This window comes from Molossus molossus, unplaced genomic scaffold, assembly GCF_014108415.1.
Source record: "Molossus molossus isolate mMolMol1 unplaced genomic scaffold, mMolMol1.p scaffold_m16_p_13, whole genome shotgun sequence".
Lineage (NCBI taxonomy): Eukaryota > Metazoa > Chordata > Mammalia > Chiroptera > Molossidae > Molossus > Molossus molossus.
The window spans coordinates 48,716,376-48,741,741 of record NW_023425348.1 but is presented as its reverse complement, the minus strand read 5'-3'; the positions used below and the strand labels follow the sequence as shown (position 1 = coordinate 48,741,741).

The 25,366-nt window shown below is 38.4% G+C and overlaps 2 protein-coding genes across 2 annotated transcripts; one reads left to right on the top strand and one right to left on the bottom strand.

Annotated features, from left to right (window-relative positions):
• The first annotated feature begins 6,750 nt into the window (after positions 1 to 6,750).
• On the top strand, positions 6,751 to 7,686 carry LOC118628387 (olfactory receptor 51I2-like). The gene has a single exon (XM_036259297.1). The coding sequence runs from the start codon at positions 6,751 to 6,753 to the stop codon at positions 7,684 to 7,686; it is 936 nt and encodes a 311-aa protein (XP_036115190.1).
• A 7,293-nt stretch (positions 7,687 to 14,979) lies between these two features.
• On the bottom strand, positions 14,980 to 16,036 carry LOC118628413 (olfactory receptor 51I2). The gene has a single exon (XM_036259378.1). The coding sequence runs from the start codon at positions 15,963 to 15,965 to the stop codon at positions 15,027 to 15,029; it is 939 nt and encodes a 312-aa protein (XP_036115271.1). The 5' UTR covers positions 15,966 to 16,036; the 3' UTR covers positions 14,980 to 15,026.
• Positions 16,037 to 25,366: the final 9,330 nt, after the last annotated feature.

Below are 25,366 nucleotides of genomic sequence, written 5' to 3'. Positions count from 1 at the left end.
GTAGTATTTTTTTTTTTTTTTTTTTTATCCTCACCCGAGGACATTTTTCCATTTTTTATTCAGGTAGAGTGGGAGGGAGAGAGAGGAACAGAGAGAGAGAGAAACATCGATGTGAAAGGAACACATCGAGTGGCTGCCACCCATACAACCGACCAGGGCCGGGGACAAACTGCAACCGAGGTACATGCCCTTAGCAGGAACCAAACCCGGGTCTCTCAGGACTGCAGGCCGACGCTCTAACCGCTGAGCCAAACCGGCCAGGGCAGGGTAGTATTTTTATGAAAAACAAAAGAGTAAAGGTAAAGAAATTAAGCATTCAATTTAGGACATTATAAAAGAATAAAATACTATATAAAGTAATTGGAAATAGTTAGGATAAAAGAAGTGAATGAACATGAATGGAAAAGAATGGAAGTAATCCAATAACTAATTCTGTAATAAGCTGACAGAATAGACCAACTTCTGAAAAATCAAATAGAATGGAACATAAAACTTAATAATCATATATAATACTAAATTAGATTTATTTTTAAAATGACAGTAGAACATTCTGTAAGTAACTCAAAGTCTTGAGTAAACTGGTATTTTGGAAAAAATTATAAAATGTAAATAAATAAAGAATTAACTGGTGATTGAGAAAAAAATTGAAAGTTAACAACTATACTCTCATCATTTCCAAAATACTATATAGTACATGATTTTTTCCTTACTTTCCCCCAAAATTTAAGAAACAGATAATTCTTCTTATATATGTTAAGTCATAAAATATTAGAAAGCTATGTAAAAGGGCAAATATAGTCCTGATAAAAGATACAGAAAAAATTATATCAGCAAAATTTCTATAGTTTAAACACATAGTGAAAACATAGTAAATGCTAAAATTTATAAATACAATTAAGCAACATAAACAAAGAACAATTAACATATTCTAGGATTAAAAAAGACTCATTCAGAAATCCCTTAATATAACTACTTATGTTAATTAGTGAAATAATGAAAAAATATGTAAACAATAGTAGATTCCAGAAAAGGTATCTAATAAAACAAAAAAATCTATCCTCAATACAAATAAAAAATTATTTGTATATTTCCTTAATGTGTTAAATTATATACTTTCTAGTTAAAATAAGAGAAAAACAGTTTTGCCATTTTGGACATTGTTATTTTTTAAATTTTTTTAGAGGAATCTTAGAGTAATGTAACAAACCTTGAGAGAGAAATGAGCTATTTTATCTTACCCCTTTATCTGTAATTGGATAGTAAGTTTAGTTATACTTTGGCTTATCCAAACTTTGCCTCTACTTCACCACTGTTGCTATGTTATTTTGGGTCTTCAGTATTACCCCTTACTTCATTCTGGCAATATCTCCAAACTTATCTTGTTCACCCTTCTTTTCTCTCACTTTTCCAAGCTGCAACCAGAATGATCTCCCTAAAGAATCTATCTGATTTTAAAACATCCATAACCTTAAATGGTTTTATTGCTTAAAGATAAAGTCCAAATCCCTTGACATGTACCTTAATAATATCACCACTGTATCCACTTCTTATGTTTTACTACTCCTAAACATCCCCTATCCCTCCAAAATAAATATTTGCTCCAGTTATATGAATCTATGTGTGATTTCTAGACCAACAAGTTGTTTTATGTCTCTGTATTTTTGTTTTTATAGCCTTTATTTTGAATATCTTGTTCATTTGTGTATGCTTGGTAACTGCATGTCATTCTAATTATTCATCAAAACATATTTATTAGACAAATTCCATAAGCTAAACACTGTTTCTGTCCCCAAAGAGGACTTATAGATGGCCAATAGACATGAAAAAATGCTCACCACCACTAATCATCAGAGAAATGCTAATTAAAATTACAATGAGATATCACCTCACCCCTGTAACAATGGCTACCATCAATAAATCAACAAATATATGTACCCCCATCTTTGTAGCAGCACTATTTACAATCACTAAGATCTGGAAACAGCCCAAGTGTCCATCAGTAGACGAATGGATCAAAAAGCTGTGGTACATATACACAATGGAGTACTATGCAGCGGTAAGAAAGAAAGATCTCTTATCCTTTGAGACTACATGGAGGGACCTGGAAAGTAGCATCCTAAGTGAAACAAGCCAAACAGAGAAAGACAAGTTTCATATGATCTCACTTATTTGTGGAATATAATGAACATAACAGTTTGAGGAATGGGGTAGTCCCAGAGACGCGGAAGCGGAGTACAGACTGACAATCCCCTAAAGAGCGGGGAGGTGGGGGAGGGATGAACCACAGAACTTATATGCATGTATGCATGAACAGCGGACATGGACAACAATCTGGGGAAGGGGCAGGGAGGGAGGGTGAGGGGGAAATCAGTGGGGGGAAAAGGAGAAACATCTGTAACAAAAATTAATCAATGAAAATAAATAAATAAATAAATAAATAAATAAATAAATAAAAATAAATCAACAAACAACAAATGTTGGTGAGGATGTTGAGAAAAGGGTATGCTAGTACACCACTGATGGGAATGCAGATTGGTGCATCCACTGTGGAAAGCAGTATGGAATTACATCAAAATATTAAAAATTGAATTGTCTTATAACCAAGCAATTCCACTTTTGGGAATATATCCAAAGAAACCCAAAACAACATTTTGAAAGAATACATACACCCCTATGTTCATTACAATATTATTTATAATACCCAAGATTTGGAAGCAGCCCAAATGCCTGTCAATAGATGAGTAGATAAAAAAATCCATGGTACATTTTTACAATGGAATACTACCCAGCCATAAAAAGAAGGGGATCTTACCTTTAGAAACGAGATTGATGGACCTGGAGAATATTATGCTAATTGAAATAAGCCATTCAGAGGAAGACAAATATCATATGATTTGACTTATAAGTGGAAAATAATGAACAACATAAATTAACAAACACAATAGAAAGAGTACCTTGATTTAAATGCTAGTTCTGCCACTTACATTTTTTTGTGACTTTGGAAAAGTTATTGGAGTCACTCTGCCTCAGTTTTCTAATTTGAAAAATAGTGGTAACTGTTTCATAAGGCTGTTGTAGAGTTTAAATAAATTAGTGGAGTTGACCAGCACATAAACTGCTCAATAAGTATACATGAATGGAAATAGTTACAACCCAGTGAGATAAGATGCCATGATTAATATCTGTGGTAGCCCATAGAAAGACAACTAACAGCCCTTAGGGTCAAAATTTCTCTGGTGCACATTGGCTTGGATGAATTGAGGTAGAAAAGTGATTCAGATACTTTACTATTATTTTAAAAAATTTTAAACTGATTTTAGAGAGAGAGGGAGAGAGATAGAAACACCTATGAGAGAACATCGATTGGCCGCCTCTTGCACGCCCCCCACTGGGAATTTGGCCGACAACCTGGGCATGTGCCCTGACTGGGAATCAAACTGGTGACCTCTTGTTGCATGGATCGATGCTCAACCACTGAGCCACAGCGACCGGGCGATTCAGATGCTTTATAAAGATTCTATCTAGAAATAAATAGATTGTTTAGATTTGGCAAGAATATACTTTTTTTTTTAAAGTAAACACCTAAGTGGGGGTCATTCTGCACTGTGGTGCTAATAGGTATCTAGATACATTGACAAAAAAGCATTGATGGAATAAGTGTGTTCCTGTCATACGTACCTTAACGTGTGACTCACCAAATACCATGGTAACCCATTTTGCAAATATTTATGGAAAGAAGGCTGATGCTGTTACACTGAGGGTGTTAATTATGGCAAAAGTATTAGTTATACACTTACTATTTGTTAAGCTTTATGCTGAGTGCTTTGAGTATATTAAAGAACAACAAAGATATAGACTAATCATTCATGGAATTTAGATATTTATGTAGGAGAGATGCATTGAATAAATAATGTACTGTTTACATTAAATCACATAATCACAATTCTCCAAGTACTAGAAAAGATCAATGGAGAATATCGTATAAACATTGATTAGGCTAAGAGTTTAGGGCAATCTATCATAGTGAAGTTTAAGCTAAGAGCTAGTGGATAAGAAACTAGCCAGAAAAAGGAAAGTTTCCAAGACATGGGAAGCAGAACTTGTGAAGGCCACGAGAAAGAAGTAAGCCTTTCATAGTCAAGGACCAGAAAGATAATTTTGGTTGCAACAGAAAAAACAAAGGGGAGATGGCTCAAGACAAAGTTTAAAGGGAAGGCAGTGTCATAGTGCAGGCCCACATAAAAGTTTGAACTTCATCACACTGGCAATGGAAATAATGTTATGTAATTGTAAAATACTTAAACATATTTTTGTAGTTTGGAAAGTGAACTGGAAGAGTTGTGATGTGACAGTAACTGACTTTCAAACTTGCTGTGAGAGTCAGAGCATCTGATATTCAATCCAGCTCTGTTTTTCACTTAGTGAATGCATTACTTCTCGGCCTCCTGTCTTATTCTATACAATGGAGAACGATTCAGTTCTGACTCTAAGTTTCCTTTGCATTCCCTGCTGCCCAGCCACCTCTGAGGCACAGGATGTTTTGGGCCCAGGGGACTCACAAGAGGCAGTTTTACAGCTCAGGCCATGGACAGGGCGGAGGTTGGCAGGGATGCTGTGTGCAGAGTGCAGAGCTCTTAGTGTTTCTTCTTTAGTAGACACCTCGCCTACCTGTTTCCTCCCATCCACCAGAGCTGCCCTGTGGAGGTAAATTGGGATTTAAGCTCTTCCCTCACAGAGGTTGGTAGAAGTCTCATTCCTAGCTTCAAAATCCTGAAGTGATTAGGGTATAAGTATTTGAAGAAGCTCATAATATCTTCTTCTTAAATAGTTTATTTTTTGAATCAATATTTATTATTAGAACTAGGACTGGTAATCTCTGAGTCCTAATCCAGGGCTCTTTGCCCAGTGACAAAATGAGAAGAAAAACAGACAATTATGGCAACTTGTAATAAATTGGGAGAGAAAAATACTAATCAAATAACCAAACATATACAACAATTCACTGTAATTATAAAGTGTGATAAAAGTCATGAAGACAAATATGTATGACGATATACAACAGGAACACACAACCATGAGTAGAGATGTAATGAGTGATTAAAATAATTGAAAGATAAGTTCCCAGGTAGTGTTAATGCTGATGTATGCCATAGTAAAGATGCTTGAATTCTATTTGAATTTTATGTCAAAAGAAAAGGAAAGCCATTGGAAATTTTTCAGTAAGAGTGCAACATCATTTTATTATATCATAAGCAAATAGTTTGGCTGTTTTGTGGATAATGAATTAGAGAGCGGCATGACATTAAGTTGGTCAGTCAGTAAGGAAGGTCTTGTGGAAATCCAAGATGCTGAGGATGAATTACAGTTGGATGGGAAACAGAGAGGAAAGCTAATGTTAAGTATATTTTAAAGGTGGTAATAGATTATTTAGATCTGGGAATGAGAGATGCCTCCTGGTTTTTCTGACCTGGTGATAGATTTTTAATGAGATGATGCATATTGGAGAGGATCAAGTATGGCGATTACTAAAAAGTTCAGCTTTACATTAGTTATGTTTGAGATGCTGATGAGCTATTTCAATTGATAGGGAGTTGGATGCTTGAGTACAGCTAGAAGACAAGTCTGAGCTAAAGACACACATTTGGAATCATTGCCACACAGAGGAGAAATTAGAAGAACTTTATAAGTGGGAAATAATTTTGAAGAAATTAATTATAAAGAGAGAAGAGAAATGCATGATTACTAAAAGAATATGTGAGGGCAATAAAGAGAGTTTCCTATGAAACTAAATTCTGAAATTAATCTTCAGTAAAGAAGAAGTTTTTGTGAGGTAGGACATATGTGAAGCTCAAAGAAATGATTTAAACCTCGAATTTTCAAACTTGTCTGCCTATTAAAATCACCTGGGAAGTTTTAAAAAATATATGGATTCTTGAGTTCCATTGCCAACGTTTTTGATATAACTGGCATGAGCAAGGCTCAGGCAAAAAACAAAACAAAACAAAACAAAAAACCAGGTTTTTAAAGTTCCTCAGGTGATTCCAAAATGCAGCATAATTTGATAATCCTGAATCTGAATAGAAAACATAGATGCAAACATGCCAGAGAGTAAAACCACAAGCAACCACAAGTGAAGAAGCATGAGATTCTGGACCCTTGGTGAATAGGTGAGGAGCTCAGGCAACAGAGGGAGATGAGGAGCTGGAGTGATGATTAAATGCAGACAAGAGAGGAGACACAGCTTGGAATATAGACAACAATGACATCACTTGTACAAGAGGGAATGCATTAGTATGTGGAGAGATTTAAGGGAAGACTACATGGAGGACATCCTGCATCTCACTTCATGAAGAAGGTGGTGGATAACATTCGGTAGAGAAAAAGGGCAAAAACCATTTTCTACCACTGGAAAGGATTTGAACCTTCCCCTAAAAAAAGGCAGAGACAGAAAGAATAAGAGAATGTCCAAAAAAGAATTCAAATGATTTTTGTGGGGAAGGAGTGGGGGCCCATGACCTATCTGTAGATGTGGTCAAACTGCAGAATGCCTGAGCTACAGCCAAAGACCCCTGACCCCTGACCTGCTCCTTCCTTAGCCTTTTTTTTTTTTTTTTTATCTTTGGTATCAAATATAAATGTCATTGTCCCTTCCATCTTGAGGACAGTGACCACTCTTGGTCTTTACATTTTCCACTGTCTAATTTCACTTCACTCTGTTTGTATTTCCCTAAGAGCCACTGAGGGACCCTCATGAAAAGTTTTGGGACTAACATATCCAGCTTCACACTAACAGCCTTCCCAGAGATGGAGAACCTGGAGCACTGGTTAACTGCCTTCCTCTTGCTACTTTATGCTATCTCCATCCTGGGCAACATTCTCATTCTCTTCATCATAAAGGAGGAGCAGAGCTTGCACCAGCCAATGTACTACTTCTTGTCGCTGCTGTCTGTCAATGACCTGGGTGTGTCCTTTTCTACATTGCCCACTGTACTGGCTGCCTTGTGCTTTCATGCCCCGGAGATTGCCTTTGATGCCTGCCTGACCCAAATGTTCTTCATCCACTTTTTTTCTTGGACAGAGTCTGGGATCCTGCTGGCTATGAGTTTTGACCGCTATGTGGCCATCTGTAACCACTTGCGTTATTCAACTGTGCTCACTGATATCCGTGTGGCTAATATGGGCATATCCATCATCATTCGCAGCTTCTTCATGGTCTTCCCACTGCCTTTCCTTCTGAAGAGGCTGCCCTTTTGTAAAGCTAATGTGCTGACCCATTCCTACTGCTTGCACCCAGACCTCATCCGCTTGCCCTGTGGAGATACCACCATCAACAGCATGTATGGCTTGTTCATTGTCATCTCTGCCTTTGGTGTAGACTCAGCACTTATCCTCCTCTCCTATGTTCTCATACTGTACTCTGTGTTGGCCATTGCATCCCAGGAGGAGAGGCTTAAGGCACTCAACACATGTGTGTCGCACATCTGTGCTGTGCTCATCTTTTATGTGCCCATGGTTAGTGTGTCCATGATTCATCGATTTGGGAAACATTTCCCTGAGCATGTGCACAAGTTCATGTCCCTGGTTTATCTCTTTGTGCCTCCAATGCTCAACCCAATTATTTATTCCATTAAGACTAAGGAGATTCGAAAGAGGCTATGCAAGATGTTATTGGGATCTAAGCTGTGATCAGGAAGAAAGCTGATAGAAATCCAGGTACCCTAATGTGTTTTTTTTATTGCTGATTTTTATGTGCACTAGCATATGCCTTTGGAGGATTTCGATCTCCTTTTATGCATGGACCTATGATTGAGTACCTGCCAACAGTTGTATGGTATAGCTTGGCTATAATCCCTAACTCACAATATCAGGCTGTCTTAAATTGTAATTAAATGTGTTACAGGTCATCAAAAATAACTTTTCTCAGACCTAACAAGGAAGTGGATCATCAATTAGATCCTTTTATTCGTCACAATATACCAGTAACATCTATGTTTTCAAATAAATTTCAAAAACTAATGTATACATATCAACCATAGTATGGCTGGGTATTATTATGCTGCTTGAGATCATAGATATTATCCAATACTCTTTAAAGTAATAATAGTTTTAAGTATCTTTAAACTTTAAAAATTAAAGATATACAATAGCTGGGACTAACTTTTCACTTTTAAAATAAGTCAGAGTATTCCTGAGTCCTATAAAATGGAACATATGTCTTTTCCATATTGACTATGAACTACCTGAAATTAATAAGCTTTAAAACTGTAAGAAAAGTTTTATGAAAAAAAATCATGTTGTCATCCCAGGCATGACTGGCGGTAGGATTAACTTTCCTCTAGGGAGCTGGCAGACACTCTAAATGGAAGGCTAATAGATACTAGTTATTGAAGGCAAGGTGTATCAGCTGCAAAGGCATTGGGAGTTTGACCCACGATTTGTTGGAATATAGACTTTCACGGCCTGTAGCGAGCACCCAAGCCCAGAGTCTTCAGCAGATGCTAGAGCAGAGAAAAGGTGGCTGAGGGGTATCAGAAAATTCATAAAACATAATCTCCAGAGAGTGATAGCCACAAAGAAAGAACAGTCCCCTGCAAATTCACGTCAAGCACACACACACAGACCATGAAGGCTCACAGACACTTGGTAGAGATAAGCACATGGTGTGGGGGTTTCCCTGGGCAGTGATAGGCCATGGCTTAATTCAACTTCATTGGATGCTGTGGGAAAGGAGACAGTGGGACATAAAGTTATCTTTATTTTTATTTTATAAAGCATTCCTTCCCATGCTCTTATTTCATAGGCTCATAAAATAACTTTTCCAAAATAAAGCCATAGGAACTGAGTGACATGATGATGATGCCCTAAACATAGCAGAAATATAGATATGAATTTCCTCTAAACACCTTATGAGTGCCAAATTAACCAAACAACAACAACAACAACAACAACAAACAGAATGGAAACCTTGAGATGACTTCTCCAACAATATTACACGACAGGGAAACTCAAGTATTATAGAACAAGGTAGGTGCAGCCAAGATTAGAAATTCTGTGGTGGGAAACAGTGTGGTAATAACAAAACTTATTTCTACAACAAATTTAAACAGAAACAACAAAAACAAATCACAACTGCCACCTCCAATAGGAGAGGACTATACCCTAAATAGAAACCTGGGTAGACGGCTTTGAGATTGACTGGTGAAACAGGGCACAGTCTTTACCAGGTCCAAGTCCTCTTGCATGAGTGGGTCAAGAATGTAGCAGTGGTCCTAAGCACAGAAGCTTTTCTGAAAGGCTATGACCTCAGCCTGAAGGAAACCACATAAAGGATGAAGATCACTGGCAAAGAGAGAAAGAAGGTCCTGATGACAGGTGAAAAGGCTGTAGAGGAAGCAAATGAAAGAGGACGCTGCTGCAGCTGCATAGACTTGTCAAGCTGCTTGTACTGCTTGGACGAAAGGCCTGCAGAGCTCCAGGGCTAGGACAAGAGGGAGCCAAGCATCCTCTACAAACAGACTTAGCTCAACAGCAGAGGGAGCCCTCAAGCCGCCACACTGGGAAAGCTACCCTGCCATCCTCTCCCAGCACCCTGGAAAACTAGCCTTCCCTATATACAAGGACAAATTTTAGATGTAAACTAAATCTGTTCACAGTTATGAGCAAAGATAAAAAAAAAAAAAAAAATCAAGGACAAAGATTGACCCACACATAGCCCTTAGTGTCATGCTTACAGTGGGAATCTTTCTCCTTCTCTTTTTAAAGCTGAATATTAGAAACCACATAGCTGACTTCAGTATTTTTAGGCTTAGATTTTTTTCAACACATCACAGTCTCAATTAGAGAATTGAGAAGTCACAAAATAAGGCATGAGGATGAGAGAAGTGAGTACCAGTGTGACATGGTAAGTACTTGTATCAGCATTTTGTGCGGTAATCCCTTATTGATTCGTCTAGCAAACATACACAGGGTGATGAATATGGGTCCAGTTCTGCGCTGAGCACTGGATATGTGGAGGTGGCCTGAGTCTGGTTCCTGATAACATAGGGCATGTGACATTGGGAGATGTTCCCTGTGAGTCTCACCGGTTGAATACAAGTGTGCTGTGCTTAGCTCTGAATAATAAGGAATCACTGCACAAAACTGTGATAGAAATTTCTTTCATTGTTACAGAAGGACTCACTCTCCAGTTGGTAGTTGGATAAGGACTACTGGGGTGCCCACCCCCCCCCCCGGAATATAAAACCTGTCTATAATGAATGTACATCATAGAGAAATATGTTGAGGGGACAGAAAATTAAAAGCTGTTATTTTCTTCTTTTTAAATTTTTTAATTGAATTTTTTAGAGAGAAAGGAAGGGAAAGAGAGATAGAAACATCAATGTCAGAGAGAAACATCTATAGGCTACCTCCTGCACATCTCCTACTAGGGACTGAGCCTGCAACCCAGGTATGTGCCCTCATAGGGAATCGAACCAGGACCTCTCAGTCCATAGGACGACACTCAATCCACTGAGCCACACTTGCTGGGCTAAAAGATGTTATTTTCTTAATATGAAAAAAATAATCCATTATACATATGTATGTGTGTGTGTGTTTTTATTACTGCTTAATAAATAATGACCAATTTTTTAAATTAACAGACTTGGAAGGAAAGGTTTTCTCTTTCTGAGATGAATTGTATTTGTTCAAAATGGTCAAGTAGTAATCAAGTAGTGTACTGACATCTAAGTAAATGATAAATTATAAACCTATTTATAATATTTTTGTGTGAACTGAAGGCAAAAGGGGTTCTTTAAAAAATTATAAATCAGGAATATAAATCAGGATTGTTTTAAAAATAGTGCCCAATCATTCAATTTATACCTGAGTTGTGTCTTAAAAGTCTCTTTTTCCCTAATAACTCGAAACGTACTTCTTTATTTATAAAAATGTTCTTGTAGATATTTGTATTCTAAATGCCTAATGATATTTTCTGTTGAATATAACTATCAATCTCTATACCTGAGCTGAGTAATTGACATGGAGAATATTTCCAATCTAGTGTCTCTAACTCAGTTATAAAGGAATTTCTTTATTTGAATTTCAGATTTATTTTACTTGCCTCTTCTACACTTGGTCAAGGATTTGTTTATTAAATTGCCGACTCTCAGAATTTTTTGTATTAATGGTACACAAGAGATTTTGTTTTTAATAATGTCATGGCAACTATAGAAAAAGCCACTTGTCATCTATCAGTTCTAAACTGTTAAGAATTCACAGAAGAATTTGTCTCCATCACTGCTGAAATGAATAATTAAAGTTGATTCTGATCCATGGTTGTTTATAGTCTGTCTTTTATTGTGAAAATGCCATGCAAGAAGCTTATTTTTCCTAACCCAGTAATATGGGATGTTTACCTTAAATACATAGACTTTCCACAGCTCTCATGAACGATGATTACATTTCCAGCAGTAACCTCTTCCATACAGTGCACCCACCCAAAACACAATGTAGCTTTGCAAGAGGTACTGAAAAGAAATACATAGTTATCAAACACACCTCAGGAAACATTGGCATACCCCTCTGTCTCAAGCAGGTTTCTCTCACAAAACTTAGCGACTAAACACCACAACCACTGAGCCCTCAGACCTAATACTGTGCCTACTATATTTTAGATTTCAATAAATGTTGTTGAGTGAATAAACAAATAAATAAATGAGCTGTCATTTTTCTTAGTAGCAAAGAAAATAACAGAAAAGCTGGTAAGAAAAATAGTTTTCCACTAGAATTGTATCCCTTCCCCCAAATTCTCCACATGTGTTTAGACCTGGGGTTGAGTGAAGGACAGTAATGACGTATCTCTGCTAGGAGGAATGGGGCTGAAAAACAGTTGGGGAGAAGTTTTCTGAGCAACATGACTGGCAGTAAATAATGTGAGATCAAGACTGTCCAATAACGAATTCTGCTTTTTGCATTTCTATGAGTTGAGATCTCTTTGTCATCTAAATTTTCCATAAAGCCTGCCACACACTAGTGCTTTAGGTAAGTTATACATGACCAGATATTTATAGAAAGCTTTGACAGGGGATTATATTTTCCATTTGAAGAATATTGGAGGTTTATGCAAATTTTAGTGAAATATCAAATGTTTAGGTGGTACCAGCTGACCCCTGAGTTACACATGTACAAAACACACTAATAAAATAATTACTTAATAGAAAATGTATCTCCTGTATTTATTTCATATATTAGATAAACAAGATTTCCATGGATAATAGAAGAGTAAAGGAAAAATCAATTTTTAAATATGAACACAAATCACATCCACCTAGCCCTAGTTTGACAAATCCATGAAAATTCTAACTAAAAAGATAGACTCTCTGTGCCCTGCTCATTTATTTTTTAAAAACAGTTTCTGGGGGAAGTGCACTTCTCACCCAGCTGAACCGTAACTGCAGCAGCACAGTAGTCTTGTCTGTGCAGAGCTGATAGGTCTGAAGATGGCTTCATGAGGTAGGGCTGGACCTCTCTGTGTTATGCAGGAAGTAAGACCAACGGTCACCCATGCGAGGGGCCTATTTGTTACCCTCTTCTACTTCGTTCTCATTTCTGAAGTTTCTCCCACTCTTGGGCTACATAGAAGTTAATTTCATACAAGTCTATCTAATATGGAGCTGTGCTTTTTCAATTCTTTATCACATTCTGTTTATATCTACATTTCCATGAGTTTTATTATGAGGCACAGAGATTAAGAATTCTATTTTACTATAACTCTTGTTCTAGTTTCTCCATCAACCCACCTAGCATGGACCCAGAGCATGTGATATGCTCCCATGACAAGGTAAGTCAAAAGAATGACGTTTCTTATGCAGAGAGCCCCCCCGCCCCTGCCCCCTCCCCGCCGTAAACTTAGTCCCCTCACAATCTTAGCTGAACCATGTTCAGGATGTCATTTTCTTAGGTTAGAGGTAGGCCTAAGGGGCTCAAAATATAGAAGTATACAAATTTCCTCTTTTCCTTTTTAACTAGGCCAAATTCTAAGTATTTTGCTATCAACAGGGGAAAATGTTGACTTCAAAGAAAATTCTGTTAAACAAAGAGTTAAAAGAGAATTTTTACTTAAGGTAAAAAAACAAGACTTCTCTGAGGCCTTCTTAAAATGGCAATTGCCGGAGTGGTCCTTAAGTTTTCTTATGGCCCTTGCTTCGCGAGAAGAGACAAAACCTAAAAATGTTTTCCCCCATATGCTCTAGAGACAAGCAGCATTTCTGCTTAATGATGGAGCAAAAAGAAAGGAAATAAAGTGGAGAGGAGCCAAGGGGTAGTTTAGGAGGCTCATAGTCCCCTGCCCCTTGTCTTCTTCCCTGTTATACTGTTGGGTTTTAAAGTCTGGCCTGTGCAAAAGGATGTCTTCTCTTCTCTCTCTGGATGGGATCAGTATGTGTTTCCCTCATTTTCATATAGTAGCTTTCCCAAGCCTTGCCTTTGGATCTGTATCTCCACTTAAAACTAAACTCTCAAGGTATTATGAATTACTATCATTATATGATGTTGCAGTAAAGCATTTCTTGCATGAATTAGAAAGGTCATTATTTAAACTAACACAATAGTCTGGCTCTAGACATCTAACACCTCAGTTATTTTTTATATAAAATTATGCTAAATTATGTTATCTAATCATGCACTGAAAATAATTTATTTAGTGGACAACAGCACATATATTATAAGTCTCTTTATTGTACTTATGAGTGATTTTCTGTAGACACTGGACCCCGAATGTTTACATTATCTGTATTCAGAAACAGTTCCCTCCCTCTGTCATCTGGTATTTTTCCTTGATATTTTCTCAGTGGAGCATTGTACAGAGAAGTAAACTCTAGATAACTGTATGCTCCGTTGGTATGAGGTCTCGGGCCCAGTGTGGCTGGCGAGTTAGGTTAGACTCTGTAGAGCATCCCTCCTTTATTTGAGTCTAGAAGTAAACCCACATTTAGTCTGAGACCACCAAAATTACCAAGGGATTTCTTATTGAATCCTACTTCTTTGATATCAAGGAAAGAGTCTGCAAGAAAAATCAATCTAAGAGAAAGTCTGAGAGAATTATTTTCTAATGTCCAAATCATCAATGCTCCACTCAGCCTCTCCCAGGTCTTTCTGTAGCTGGAAATTCTAGAAGGACACTATTTCTAACATCTATCATCATGTCTCTGCATTAAAGCAAATGGAAATCCCAGAAAGGGAAAAGAAAGAGAAGTCACGTGTCTAATGCAATGTCAAAAAAGAAATGTATGTGGTGATATTCAGCATTGCTTTTCTTGGGGGACGATTACATGATGGGCAGTAGAGTTTTTTCTAGATGCCAACTCCATCAGTTTTCCTGGGTTGCATTTGCTCATATTTCTTATGGCAAGTTCTGAGAGTACATCAGATTTCACATTGTGAAGTTTAAACACTCTTGAATTTGGGGGGGTGAGAATGGTGGTGAAAGCAAGGAGAGCAATGGTCATGTTAACAGTGATGCTGCTGGACCGAGAGGCAGTATCTGTGATGCTTAGGTACAAATACTACGGGCAGACTAGTACTGAATCCCATCTGGATGACATAGTATCTGTGTTATCCTGAGCAGTTTACTTAATTCTCTGTACCTCATAGGACTGTTACGAAAAATAAGCAGCTTAACACACCTAAGCAATTTAGAACAGAACGGAACCTAGCACTTTAAAGACTCAATGTATTAATTAATATTATATCAGAAATATTTAATATTGTAGAAAATAATTCTTACCTTGGATTAATTTTTTTTCTATAAAACTTTGTCTAATGACTCAAGTCCCTCTCATATTATCCTTGTAATAATGCCATCATGTTTGCTGAATGTATTACATTTGAAATGTGTTACAAGCTTCTTCACTCCACTTTCTGATCTTTCACTTTTCTCCCAGTACACATATCTACCTTATTCTTGATGATGACACTGATCATGGCGATACCATAGATGAAAGCCTATGGCTACCATAAACATCAGATTTTGAAGCCAAATGTGAAAGTCACATTTTCATGTGGTGAAACCTGCGGACAATGGACCGGCGGATCTCCTTTGTCTTGGCGCTATAAATGAGGGGGTTGAGCACAGGAGGTACAAAAAGGTAGACATTAGACATGAGGACATGTACGTAGCGGGGCACGTGCTTTCCAAAGCGGTGCACTGTGGAGACCCCAATCATTGGCACATAAAAGGCAAGTACAGCCAGGATATGTGACACACATGTGTTGAGAGCTTTGAGGCGTTCCTCATGGGAAGCAATGGCCATGGCAGAGCGCAGAATAAGCACATAGGAGAGGAAGATAGAAAACAGATCCATGCCAAAGGTGGACACAAGGACAAAGAGTCCATAGCTGCTGTTGATAGTGATGTCCGCACAGGCCAGCTTCATCATGTCTGGGTGCAGGCAGTAGGAGTGGGAAAGAACGTTGGATCTGCAGATAGGCAGCCTCATGATCAGGAAGGGAAGAGGAAAGAGGGTGATGAAGCTCCGTGCAGTCACCGCTACACCCATTCCAGCGATGACCTCCTTGGTGAGCACAGTGGCATAATGCAAAGGATCACAAATGGCCACATAGCGGTCAAAGCTCATGGCCAGGAGAACACCTGACTCCATCATGGAGAAGGAATGGATGAGAAACATCTGGATTAGGCAGGCATCAAAAGCAATGTTGCGGGCATTGAAGCAGAAGGTTCTGAGCACAGTAGGCAGGGTGGCCATGGACATAGCCACATCACTGAAGGCCAGCATGGACAGGAGGTAGTACATGGGCTTGTGGAGGCTGGGCTCCACTTTCACAGCATGCAGAACCACTGCGTTGCCCCCAAGGGCCACAGCATACATCACACAGAGGGGCCCTGCTAGCCAGGAGTGAGAGCCCTCCAGACCAGGGATGCCAGTGAGGAGGAAGGAAGCAGGGTGAGTGACATTGAACAATTCCATGGCAGGAGGCAGGAGGACTTTCAGCTTGAGAACTTCTGACCTGGAGATTTCTGAGAGTTGTGCTTACTGGAGGAGAAGAAATCAAGGAGGGGAAGACATAGCAGATGACGTCGACTCATTTGGAAATGGGTGCTTTCATGAAGTCACTGTTTTGGGGAAAATGCAGGCAAACATCCCTTCTTTATATTTTATGGTCACCTGGCCACACAGGCTGGGCTACTATTTCCCTCTGTTTAATAGTAGAAGAATGACATTGACAAATACTTTAAAAATATCAATTAGTTACAGGGAAAATATTTAAACTGTATTTTTCACAATTTTAGTGTTTTAGAAGCAGAATTGAATAGAAATTATGCTTCTATAATTCACATAGTTATTATAAAAGGACATTAAGAATTTGAATTATCAATAGCTCTTGGAAGTATTTATTTTAAATATATTCTCAAAAATGTTTAATTCAGATGTGTCACGGATTGATGACAACATTCCCCGGAGCTAGCTGCGTTAGGTGTGTTTGGTCAGGGAGGGGAAGGAGAGGTGAGATATGGAGGAAATGACTGCCTCTGGACATCTTCTTTTCATTGTCAAGAGTTGCTGCAAAAAAAGTAACAAAGAAACCATATGTTTCTACAAAGGCACAAAGCTGTTCGTGATTTTTGAAAACTTATGCATTCTCAAAATTTCCATTATTCACATAGACACATTCATGACCCTCCACACCGGCCTTACACTGGATCCCATTCATACTCTTACAAAATAGCCACAGCTTTCTGTCTCTTGGCATCTTCCTCTCTTTGAACAAGTATATTGGCACGTTGCCTCCTGACCTGTGTACTCTTGTTTATGCACCTGCCCTATTGTGCTCTGTCTACATTGACATATATGTAGCATTATATATGCATAACACTCAGGTTTATATTCTCACACAACACTTCCACCTGCATATTTGTAGACTTCCACTTACCCACTGTTATTAACTCACCCACATTCAGGCACTTTTCCCCTCATAATGTATTGCATTTACTCACAGTTTTTCTTATACATATTATACATTCAATTCCTAGAGGCTAACTCACAACCATTGCTTGCGAGAGTGAGTATATATTTGATGTTTCCATCATGTTAATGTTTTAGAAACCCTCTTTTGTGTGTTTCTTCATTATGAATGACAATGGAGAGGCTAGAAGGCCGTTCACCTGGTAGACATGTTTCGGGATTACTAGGCACCCTCTTTTGGAAGAGGAATTCCAGAAATATATACCACTATTTTACCCTCCTCTTTCCTCTCCAACCTCTAGCAAGGCAAGGTCACCGTATAATCTCAGAATGCTTTTGATGGGACTGGAAGGGGGCGGGGGACCAGGGAGCCTTAGGTATCTGAAGGCCGCAGAGATGCAATGTGATGGAGCACTACCACTTCAGGACACTTTCTGGATGTCTCTGGCAGTGTAGGACTCAGATCTTCCCGTGGTTCCCACAAAATCAGTGGCCACTTCTCTGTGTGGTTGATTACGTCTCTTCTGATCCAAGAGCTCAGTCTCTGCATGCCTGTCTCCCATCCAGAACTGTGATTCTTTAGGCTCCAGGACTGACCAACCTTGTTTGTTTCTTGTCTCTCCCATCCGACTACAATTCCCATTTTTAAATACAGAGCCTCATCGTGGTGATCAGAGAAAACAGAAGAGAACTGAGCAAAAGTAAAGGGAACATAAAGAGAAAGGACAAGAAAATAGGCGTCAGTGCTAGCAGGGTTCTGTGAAGGGCAGGGCCAGAGCCATTCTGGGTATAAAAACCTAAGTTTTAGTGTTTATGACAAAAAGGCTACCTGAACAGTCCCAGATTCACATTCTTTGTCATACCCAATGGCCACTGACCTTCTGGGTTGTCTGGATGCATATGAAGAAAAGAAAACAATGAGAAAAAACTGTACTTATTGAGTACATGCTATTTCCTAGACACATGGCAAGGGATTCTGCAGCCAGTAACTCATTTAATCCTGACAGATGTGGACACGGAAGCCCACTGCGGTGAGCTTGCCTCAGTGTGCATGGTAAGTAGTTGATAACATCTGGATTTAAAAAAGATCTGTAAGACTCTCTAACATCTTGCTGAAATACTGGAGGCATTGCCCAGGTGTTGGAGAAGAAGTTGGAAAGAGAAATACCGGAGTTCATTTCTGAACGCAGATAGCTTTGGTGCCCTTGAACACAGGGAAGGCTGAAGTCACATAAATTGTGGAGAAAATGATGCAAAAAGTAATTGGAATCCAGAAAGTTTCCTTTAACTGAAGTCACACAGGGACCAGAGTGGTGTGGGGAACAGGCCGAGGAGGCCTGGGATGTAACCCTGGCTCTGACACACCCTGGCTGTGCAAGCCGAAGAAAACAGTCCTTTCAGTACCTCTTCTTTACATGTAATTGTGTTTCTTTAAAGGACATATTCTAAGATCTTTTGTGTCTCTGAGGTTCTTTTATTTTACTTTTTAATATTTGGCCAAGCAAAGAATGCCTAGAAAGATTTACTAAGGGTGCTGAAAGAAAGCAGAAAAAAGTAGACATGGGGTTGGAGAGATGCATCGAGACACTCCTCTGAAGACCACAGGTTTCATCTATGTCATGAATAGTAAAAGAAATGCTTAGCTGTTTACGGTTCATGTAAAGTTTATGACAAGCTGATTAACTTCTATTTTTTTAATCTCCTGGGGAATGTTTACCTAATTTCATCTCAGAAGTTACAAGACAAGAGCAGTTTGACCTCATGTCCTGGCTCAGCTGTTAGAGTCATGGAATAATAGGTTGTGGCCACTTTGCTCCGAGATTTCTGAACCTTTCCTTTGCCCTGAGTCCTGCTTTCTTCCCTAATCTTGCTACAATGTGAATAAGTTCTGGAAGCATGATCCCAAAAAATTGACTCTGGAAAGTGAGCTGCACAGATAAATGCAGTTACAAAATCAGTTAGTAGAAATTCCCAAACAAAACCCCAAGGCAAGGGACCTTTCTACCTGATCTGAGCACTCTAAGATGCTGCTATCAGATGACCTCCACCCACTCTCTCCCTCACCCTACCCCTGTCCCAATTTAGCACTGTTTTGAGGAGGGCTTCAGGAGAGTGAGCTGGCTTGCCCTGACAGGGTTTCAGGACTTACCAGAAGAGAGTCAGATGAGAGATCCCACAGAACAACACATCCTTCTATCTGTCTCTTAAAATGAGTTCATGCCTGCTGCTTTTATATCTCCCTCTACGCCCCTGGAGAGAGGAGGGATGCTGACTTTGTGTCGAAAAATGCATGAGGAAGGTTTTAGTCTCCTGTGGTCCTTAATGACTTATGAGAATAAAGCATGTTCTCTTTTAGCTGAAAAATAACTCAGCATTTTGCCAGACCATTTCAATACCCAATGCAAGACACCATCCGGTGATGGATGGCCAGGCACTGTAATGTCAGGTGCTCACCACCTTCTAAGAGATCTCAGGCTTACTTACTATTTTCACCAAGCCCACAAATAAGGTATAATCAGAAAATAACTATTTTTACTTATATTTTTCCTTTACATATTAAACAGGGCTAATTATTTCTTTAACCCTGTTTGAAAACTCAGTTTCCTGAGAGTTCTGGTCACATTTAGATAATAGAACATCCTCTGGTAAGTAATTAAAATACCCAACCTCAGGTCATCAGGTAAACTTCCCAGTGTCCAGATTATAGCCTTCCCCCTTCTCTCATCCTGACTTCTCTAGGGAGGCAAGGGAAGGGGACATGAACGCTTCATGATTCATTAACGCTTCAATTAGCTGCTCTATATTAAATGTTTAAAGCTGACTCCTTCTTACACTGGGTGCTTTCAGAGAGCATTTGAAGAAACTTTCCCCATATTTTACTTCTTCTCCACTTGATTTAAACTCTTTTTGAAATCTTTCCTCTGTATGGTCGCTTCCAACTCTATCCACAACCAAGATCCCCCTTGTAGAACCATGCATTCTTCAGGATGGGCTCTAAGACAGCTCCACGCCATCTCTTTCTAGTGTGTAACGCTTCAGGAAATGGCCAGCCTTCCTCACTGCAACAAATCCCCTACCCTAAACAGACAGGCTGCCATTCAATCCTGCTATCAGAACAGCAAGGTAACGTTCATCTCTCCATTTATATTCCCAGGCATGAATAAGGGACTGGCTTGTGGTGTCTCTCTCTCCCCAAATTTCAGGAACACGTGTTTCCTGAGTAGAATCCTTGAGGTCCCTTTCTCTCGACTCCAGGTAAGATGGAATGTGCCACCCTTCTCTTTCTCTTGAGTATGGGATGTGGGGTATGAGACAGCTCTTTTCAAAGAATCTCTAGAAATATTTTTGTAAATTCTCTAATTCATAACTCCATTGTACATTAATAAAAACAGTATTTCTCAATCTCCACACTATTCACATTTTGGACTAAATAGATATTTGTCTTGATGTGATGTCCTGTGCATTATAGGACATTTTAGGACACCTCTGGTCTTTATCAATAGAGTTTAGGATATTCTTCCAATAATATTTTGACTCCTGTGATAGGTAGAAGAGTGGGAGTGAACCTTAACCAGGCATATCCTTGATACAGACTAGAAGATAATTCATTCATTTACCTCAGTCTTCCTCTATCACTAGCTTTGTAAGATAACTAATCTCCCATGGACTTTGATCTTCACAATCAGCACCATGTAAGGTGTAACTCACTGTAGTCTGTGAAAGATGAGAGTCACTGAACTTGAGTTCTGAAGAGTAGAAATCCTGTTGTATAAAACGATCTCTCTCACAGCAAGATAGCCAGATGTTTCCGGGAACTACCTCAAGACTGGCACACAATCAAAATCTATCTTATTCCTAAAACCTTACCCAATCAAGTAGAATTCATGACTCCCTTTTAGTAACATTGTTCATTTCTACCATGAAAGCATTGATCATATACTCTATTGTCATCGGCTCTGTGTAGTTCTGTAGCCTCCAAGGGAGAGAGAATAGTCTGGGGGAAGAACCAGGTAACCCTGGGGTGTGGCACAGCTATGGAAATGAGTGCCTTTTTCTTAATCATAAGCAGTTAACCTTGGGACAAAACAAGATGCAGCTGAGAAATGTGATTCTTGTTCTTAACCATATGAAAAGATATTGGTTATGCCAAATACATAAAATTCATTCCATGACATGTGCTAATACTGAGTGAATACAAAAGATGCTGAGGGTTAATTTAACCTAGGCCTTGAGATCACTTGCATTTGGTTGAATTTCACTGCAGTTTTGAACATGCTTTGTGCTTTTAGAATAATGGTCTAATCCTGCTCCACCTGTGTTTTTGTTTTTGTTTCTAAATTCACAAAATTTGACTAGACTTAGTGTGGTGATCACATTATAAAGTATATAAATGTTGAATCACTATGTTTACACTTGAAAATAATGTCATATTGTATGCCAACTAAATCTTTATAAGGTTTTTAAAATATCCCAATATTTCATCATGAAAATTTTAAACACACAAATAACTTGAGAGAATTTTACAATAAACATCAGTATACTCAACGCTTACATGATACTATTAATTTTATTATGCTATCTTTATTATATATCTACCCATGTGTCCATCCTTCTATTTACCCATCAACCCATTTATCAATGTTTTTCAAAGTTAAGTTGCAACATCAATACACTTCTCTTTAAATGTTCCGGCCTTCATATAATTCATTAAAGTTTAATTATTTCTATTGTTATTTTATTTTTTCAAACATACAATGCACAGGTCTTATGTGCTGCACATTAGATAATTTCAGAGAAAAACATTGGTTTTGTTATGAAATACGTTTATGCTATGTTTCTAGGTAGTGTCAGGGGGCATATTTGCCTCTAGGGGCATCTGGACTGTTGAGCGAGTCAGATTTTTAATATTTATTTTCTTTGTAAGAGTAAATCAAAGAACTGATATGCATATATGCACAAGCAATAGACAAAGGCATTAGGTTGGGGAAAGCAAGAGGTGGGTGGGAATGAGAAGGAGGGGCTTAAGGGGAAAAAATGGAAACATCTGTAATACTTTCAACAATTAAAACAAAAAAAAAAGAATAGGTGCTCGGTCTTTAATTCTGTGCATAGCATCAGTGTTGAGAGTAATGCCTGAAACAACAATCGTGCTCAAAATGTGTTTTCTTCTATTTTTTGTTTGTTTGTTTCGTCTTGGTTAAGCTGAACTAAGTTTGTAATTTTTAGGTCCCATATAGTGGTGAAGTAAAAGAAACTAAAAAGCTTCTGCACAGCAAAAGAAACAATCATCAAAATGGAAAGACAACTCACTGTATGGGAGAGCATCATTGCTAATGATATATCAGATAAGGGGTTAATTTTCAATATATATAGAGTGCTCATACAACTCAACAAAAGGAAGACAAAGAACCCAATTAAAAAATGGGCAGAGGAGCTGAATAGACACCTCTCCAATCAGGACATACAAATGGTTAAGAGACATATAAAGAAATGCTCATCATCATTAATCATCAGAGAGATGCAAATTAAAACAACAATGAGGTATCACCTCACACCTGTCAGAATAGCCGCCATCAACAAATCATCAAACAACAAGTGTTGGTGAGGGTGTCGAGAAAAGGGGACTCTAATACACTGCTGGTGGGAATGCAGACTGGTGCAGCCACTATGGAAAACAACATGGTGTTACCTCAAAAAATTAAAAATTGAACTTCCATTTGACCCAGTGATCCCACTTCTAGGAATATACCCTAAGAAGCCTGAAACACCAATCAGGAAGAATATATGTACCCCCATGTTTGTAACAGCACTATTTACAATAGCTAAGATCTGGAAACAGCCCAAGTGTCCATCAGTAGACGAATGGATAAAAAAGCTGTGGTACATATACACAATGGAGTACTACTCAGCTGTAAGAAAGAAAGATCTCTTATCCTTTGAGACGACATGGAGGGACCTGGAAAGTATCATCCTAAGTGAAATAAGCCAAGCAGAAAAAGACAAATACCACATGATCTCACTTATATAAGGAATATAATGAACATAACAGTCTGAGGAATACGGTAGACCCAGAAACATGGAAGTAGAGCACAGACTGACATCCCTCAGAAGAGGGGGTGGGGGGGGGGGAGAGATAAACCACAGAACTTATATGCATGTATGCATGACCAATGGACATGGACAACAAAGCCGGGGATGGGGCGGGGGTGGGGTGGGGAGGGTGGTCCCAATAGGGTAAAAAAAGAGAAACATCTGTAACAAAAAAATAAATAAAAAAATTTAAAAAGAAAGAAATGCTTTCATGAGAAACATTATATGGATACTAACATGCATTTTTATATAAAAAAATATGCAATGGATTTAAATTCCACATAAGAATCTGGAGATATAGAGATGTGCATTTGCAGACATTTTGCTGATTTGTTAATGAGAATATGCACATGTGTTTGATATATACTTTTGGATATGTGTGCATGGGAGTATATTTGAAACATATCTGATTGTTTCTTCAAGTATGCAAATGAATCTTTATTTTACTGTCGATTTCTAAAATTATCTCTATAATCTACAGTAGTGTCTCTCATCCATGTAAGAATATACAGATTATAGTGTGTGTTTGATGTGTCAAGATATGTGATTGGTGACTAGGATATTGGGCAGTTGTATGGGTGTATTGGCATTTATCTGTTTGTATGTGTATGGATCTGAAAGAGTCAATGTGAATGCTAGCAAATAAATAGTTAAATATGTCTAATGGATTATCTGTGGGGTTGTTAGAATGTCAATGACTAGGTATATTTGTGTGCATACAAGTGTTTACATTCTCTGATCAAGGAGGTTTAACATAGTAATGAATATAGATGATGACATAAGGGATTAATGGGGCCAAGAAAGGAATTCTCCTAGGACCAATTCTCCTAAGGTCCAGCACTACTCATTGATCCCTCCCTCTCCATTGTTTCCACTCTCCTCCACCAACCACAATCAAACAAGTTTAGGGATTCTGGGGTTTTCATAAATTTATGAGTCTTAGTGAGTGAGCTGATGCCACTCTGCTGAGTGGACCCAAAGACCAGTACATCCAGCTAGAGGAAGAAGAAATTTCTGCCATCCAGTGAGTGCCTTTCCTTTAGGTGTCCCACTTGGGCTTCTTACCTAGGACTTATCTTGAACTTTAACACTCACATTGCAACAAAAGACTGACTCTGACCCTCATATTTCTCTTCCAGACATGAGACAAATCTGTTCTCTTCCAAAGCCCATGATCACAGACTCTGATGCCAGGTATCTATCTGAATGAATATTCTAATACCAAATAACATAACCTCAGATGAAAGGGATGATTCATTAGATGTAGATTTTGTTTTGAGGGTATTTCATACCTTTTCCCCTGCAATTTGAATTATTGTCTCCTGTAGCTAAGTCTTGGGTATGTGGCTGGAGAAAAAAATCACAGAACCAAATGAACTGAAGTTATCAACAATGGGACCTTAGCTGCATTTCAGGACTGAGTAGGTCATGGGAATATAATTGGTGGAATATTACTATAAGTCTGTTAATACTAATACATTTTGGGCAGTGCGTGTGTGTGTGTGTGTTTATATGTATGTGTTCAAATTGGCATAAACATGGGAGGATATCTGAAACAGTTATAAAACCAATAAGCAACTATGAGCCTTCTAAGTTCTGTGCTTGTGCTAGTGTTATGTGTGACCAAGGGAGAGAGCAATAGTTTCTGTCTGATGTGAGATAGAACCTATGAATACCTGAGTGTGTAATTGTGTGAAATGTATATTTGCTAGTACCTTTGTGTGACCATGTATGTGTGTGTACATGCTCATGTACATGCTGTGCCAAAGAAGAGCATTGTTTGTGTCTGTCTCCATTGTCTTGATGTTTCTTCCTAGATTAGTCATATTTAGGAAGCCTTAACTGATACCTCTACAGTCAAAACAAAGAAAAACATTGTGTGTGTGTGTGTGTGTGTGTGTGTGTGTGTGTCTGTGTGTGTCTGTGTTGTGTTTTGGTGGTGGCAGAGCACATTCCCTTTGGGGGAGAAATTTTCAACATTGCTTTCCATACTGAAGACAATCTGGAGTGTGAATGAAATATGACCTTCTGAATGCCTAAATGTGCAAATCAGGGGTTAAAGATAGTGGGGTAAACGTATCTTGTAGGATACTCCTTAGTATCTGTTGATGATCCAAGTGTCTTCCTATTTCTTCAGAACCTAAAGACAGTCTTAGAGTGAAAATCATTAAAAAAAAAAAAAGTAGATCTGGATAGGCTGGATGTAAGAAGACTTCTTTGAACATTGCTGTTGAACTTGGTTTAGGAGGAAGAGAGAAGTTTAGAAGTGAAGTATAGGAAAGAATTACTACTGATTAATGAGTTCCTTTGAATTC

Bases quoted from the DNA above. Each gene is read 5' to 3' on its own strand.
- LOC118628387 (XM_036259297.1), top strand. From the start codon at position 6,751: ATGAAAAGTTTTGGGACTAACATATCCAGCTTCACACTAACAGCCTTC.
- LOC118628413 (XM_036259378.1), bottom strand. From the start codon at position 15,965: ATGGAATTGTTCAATGTCACTCACCCTGCTTCCTTCCTCCTCACTGGC.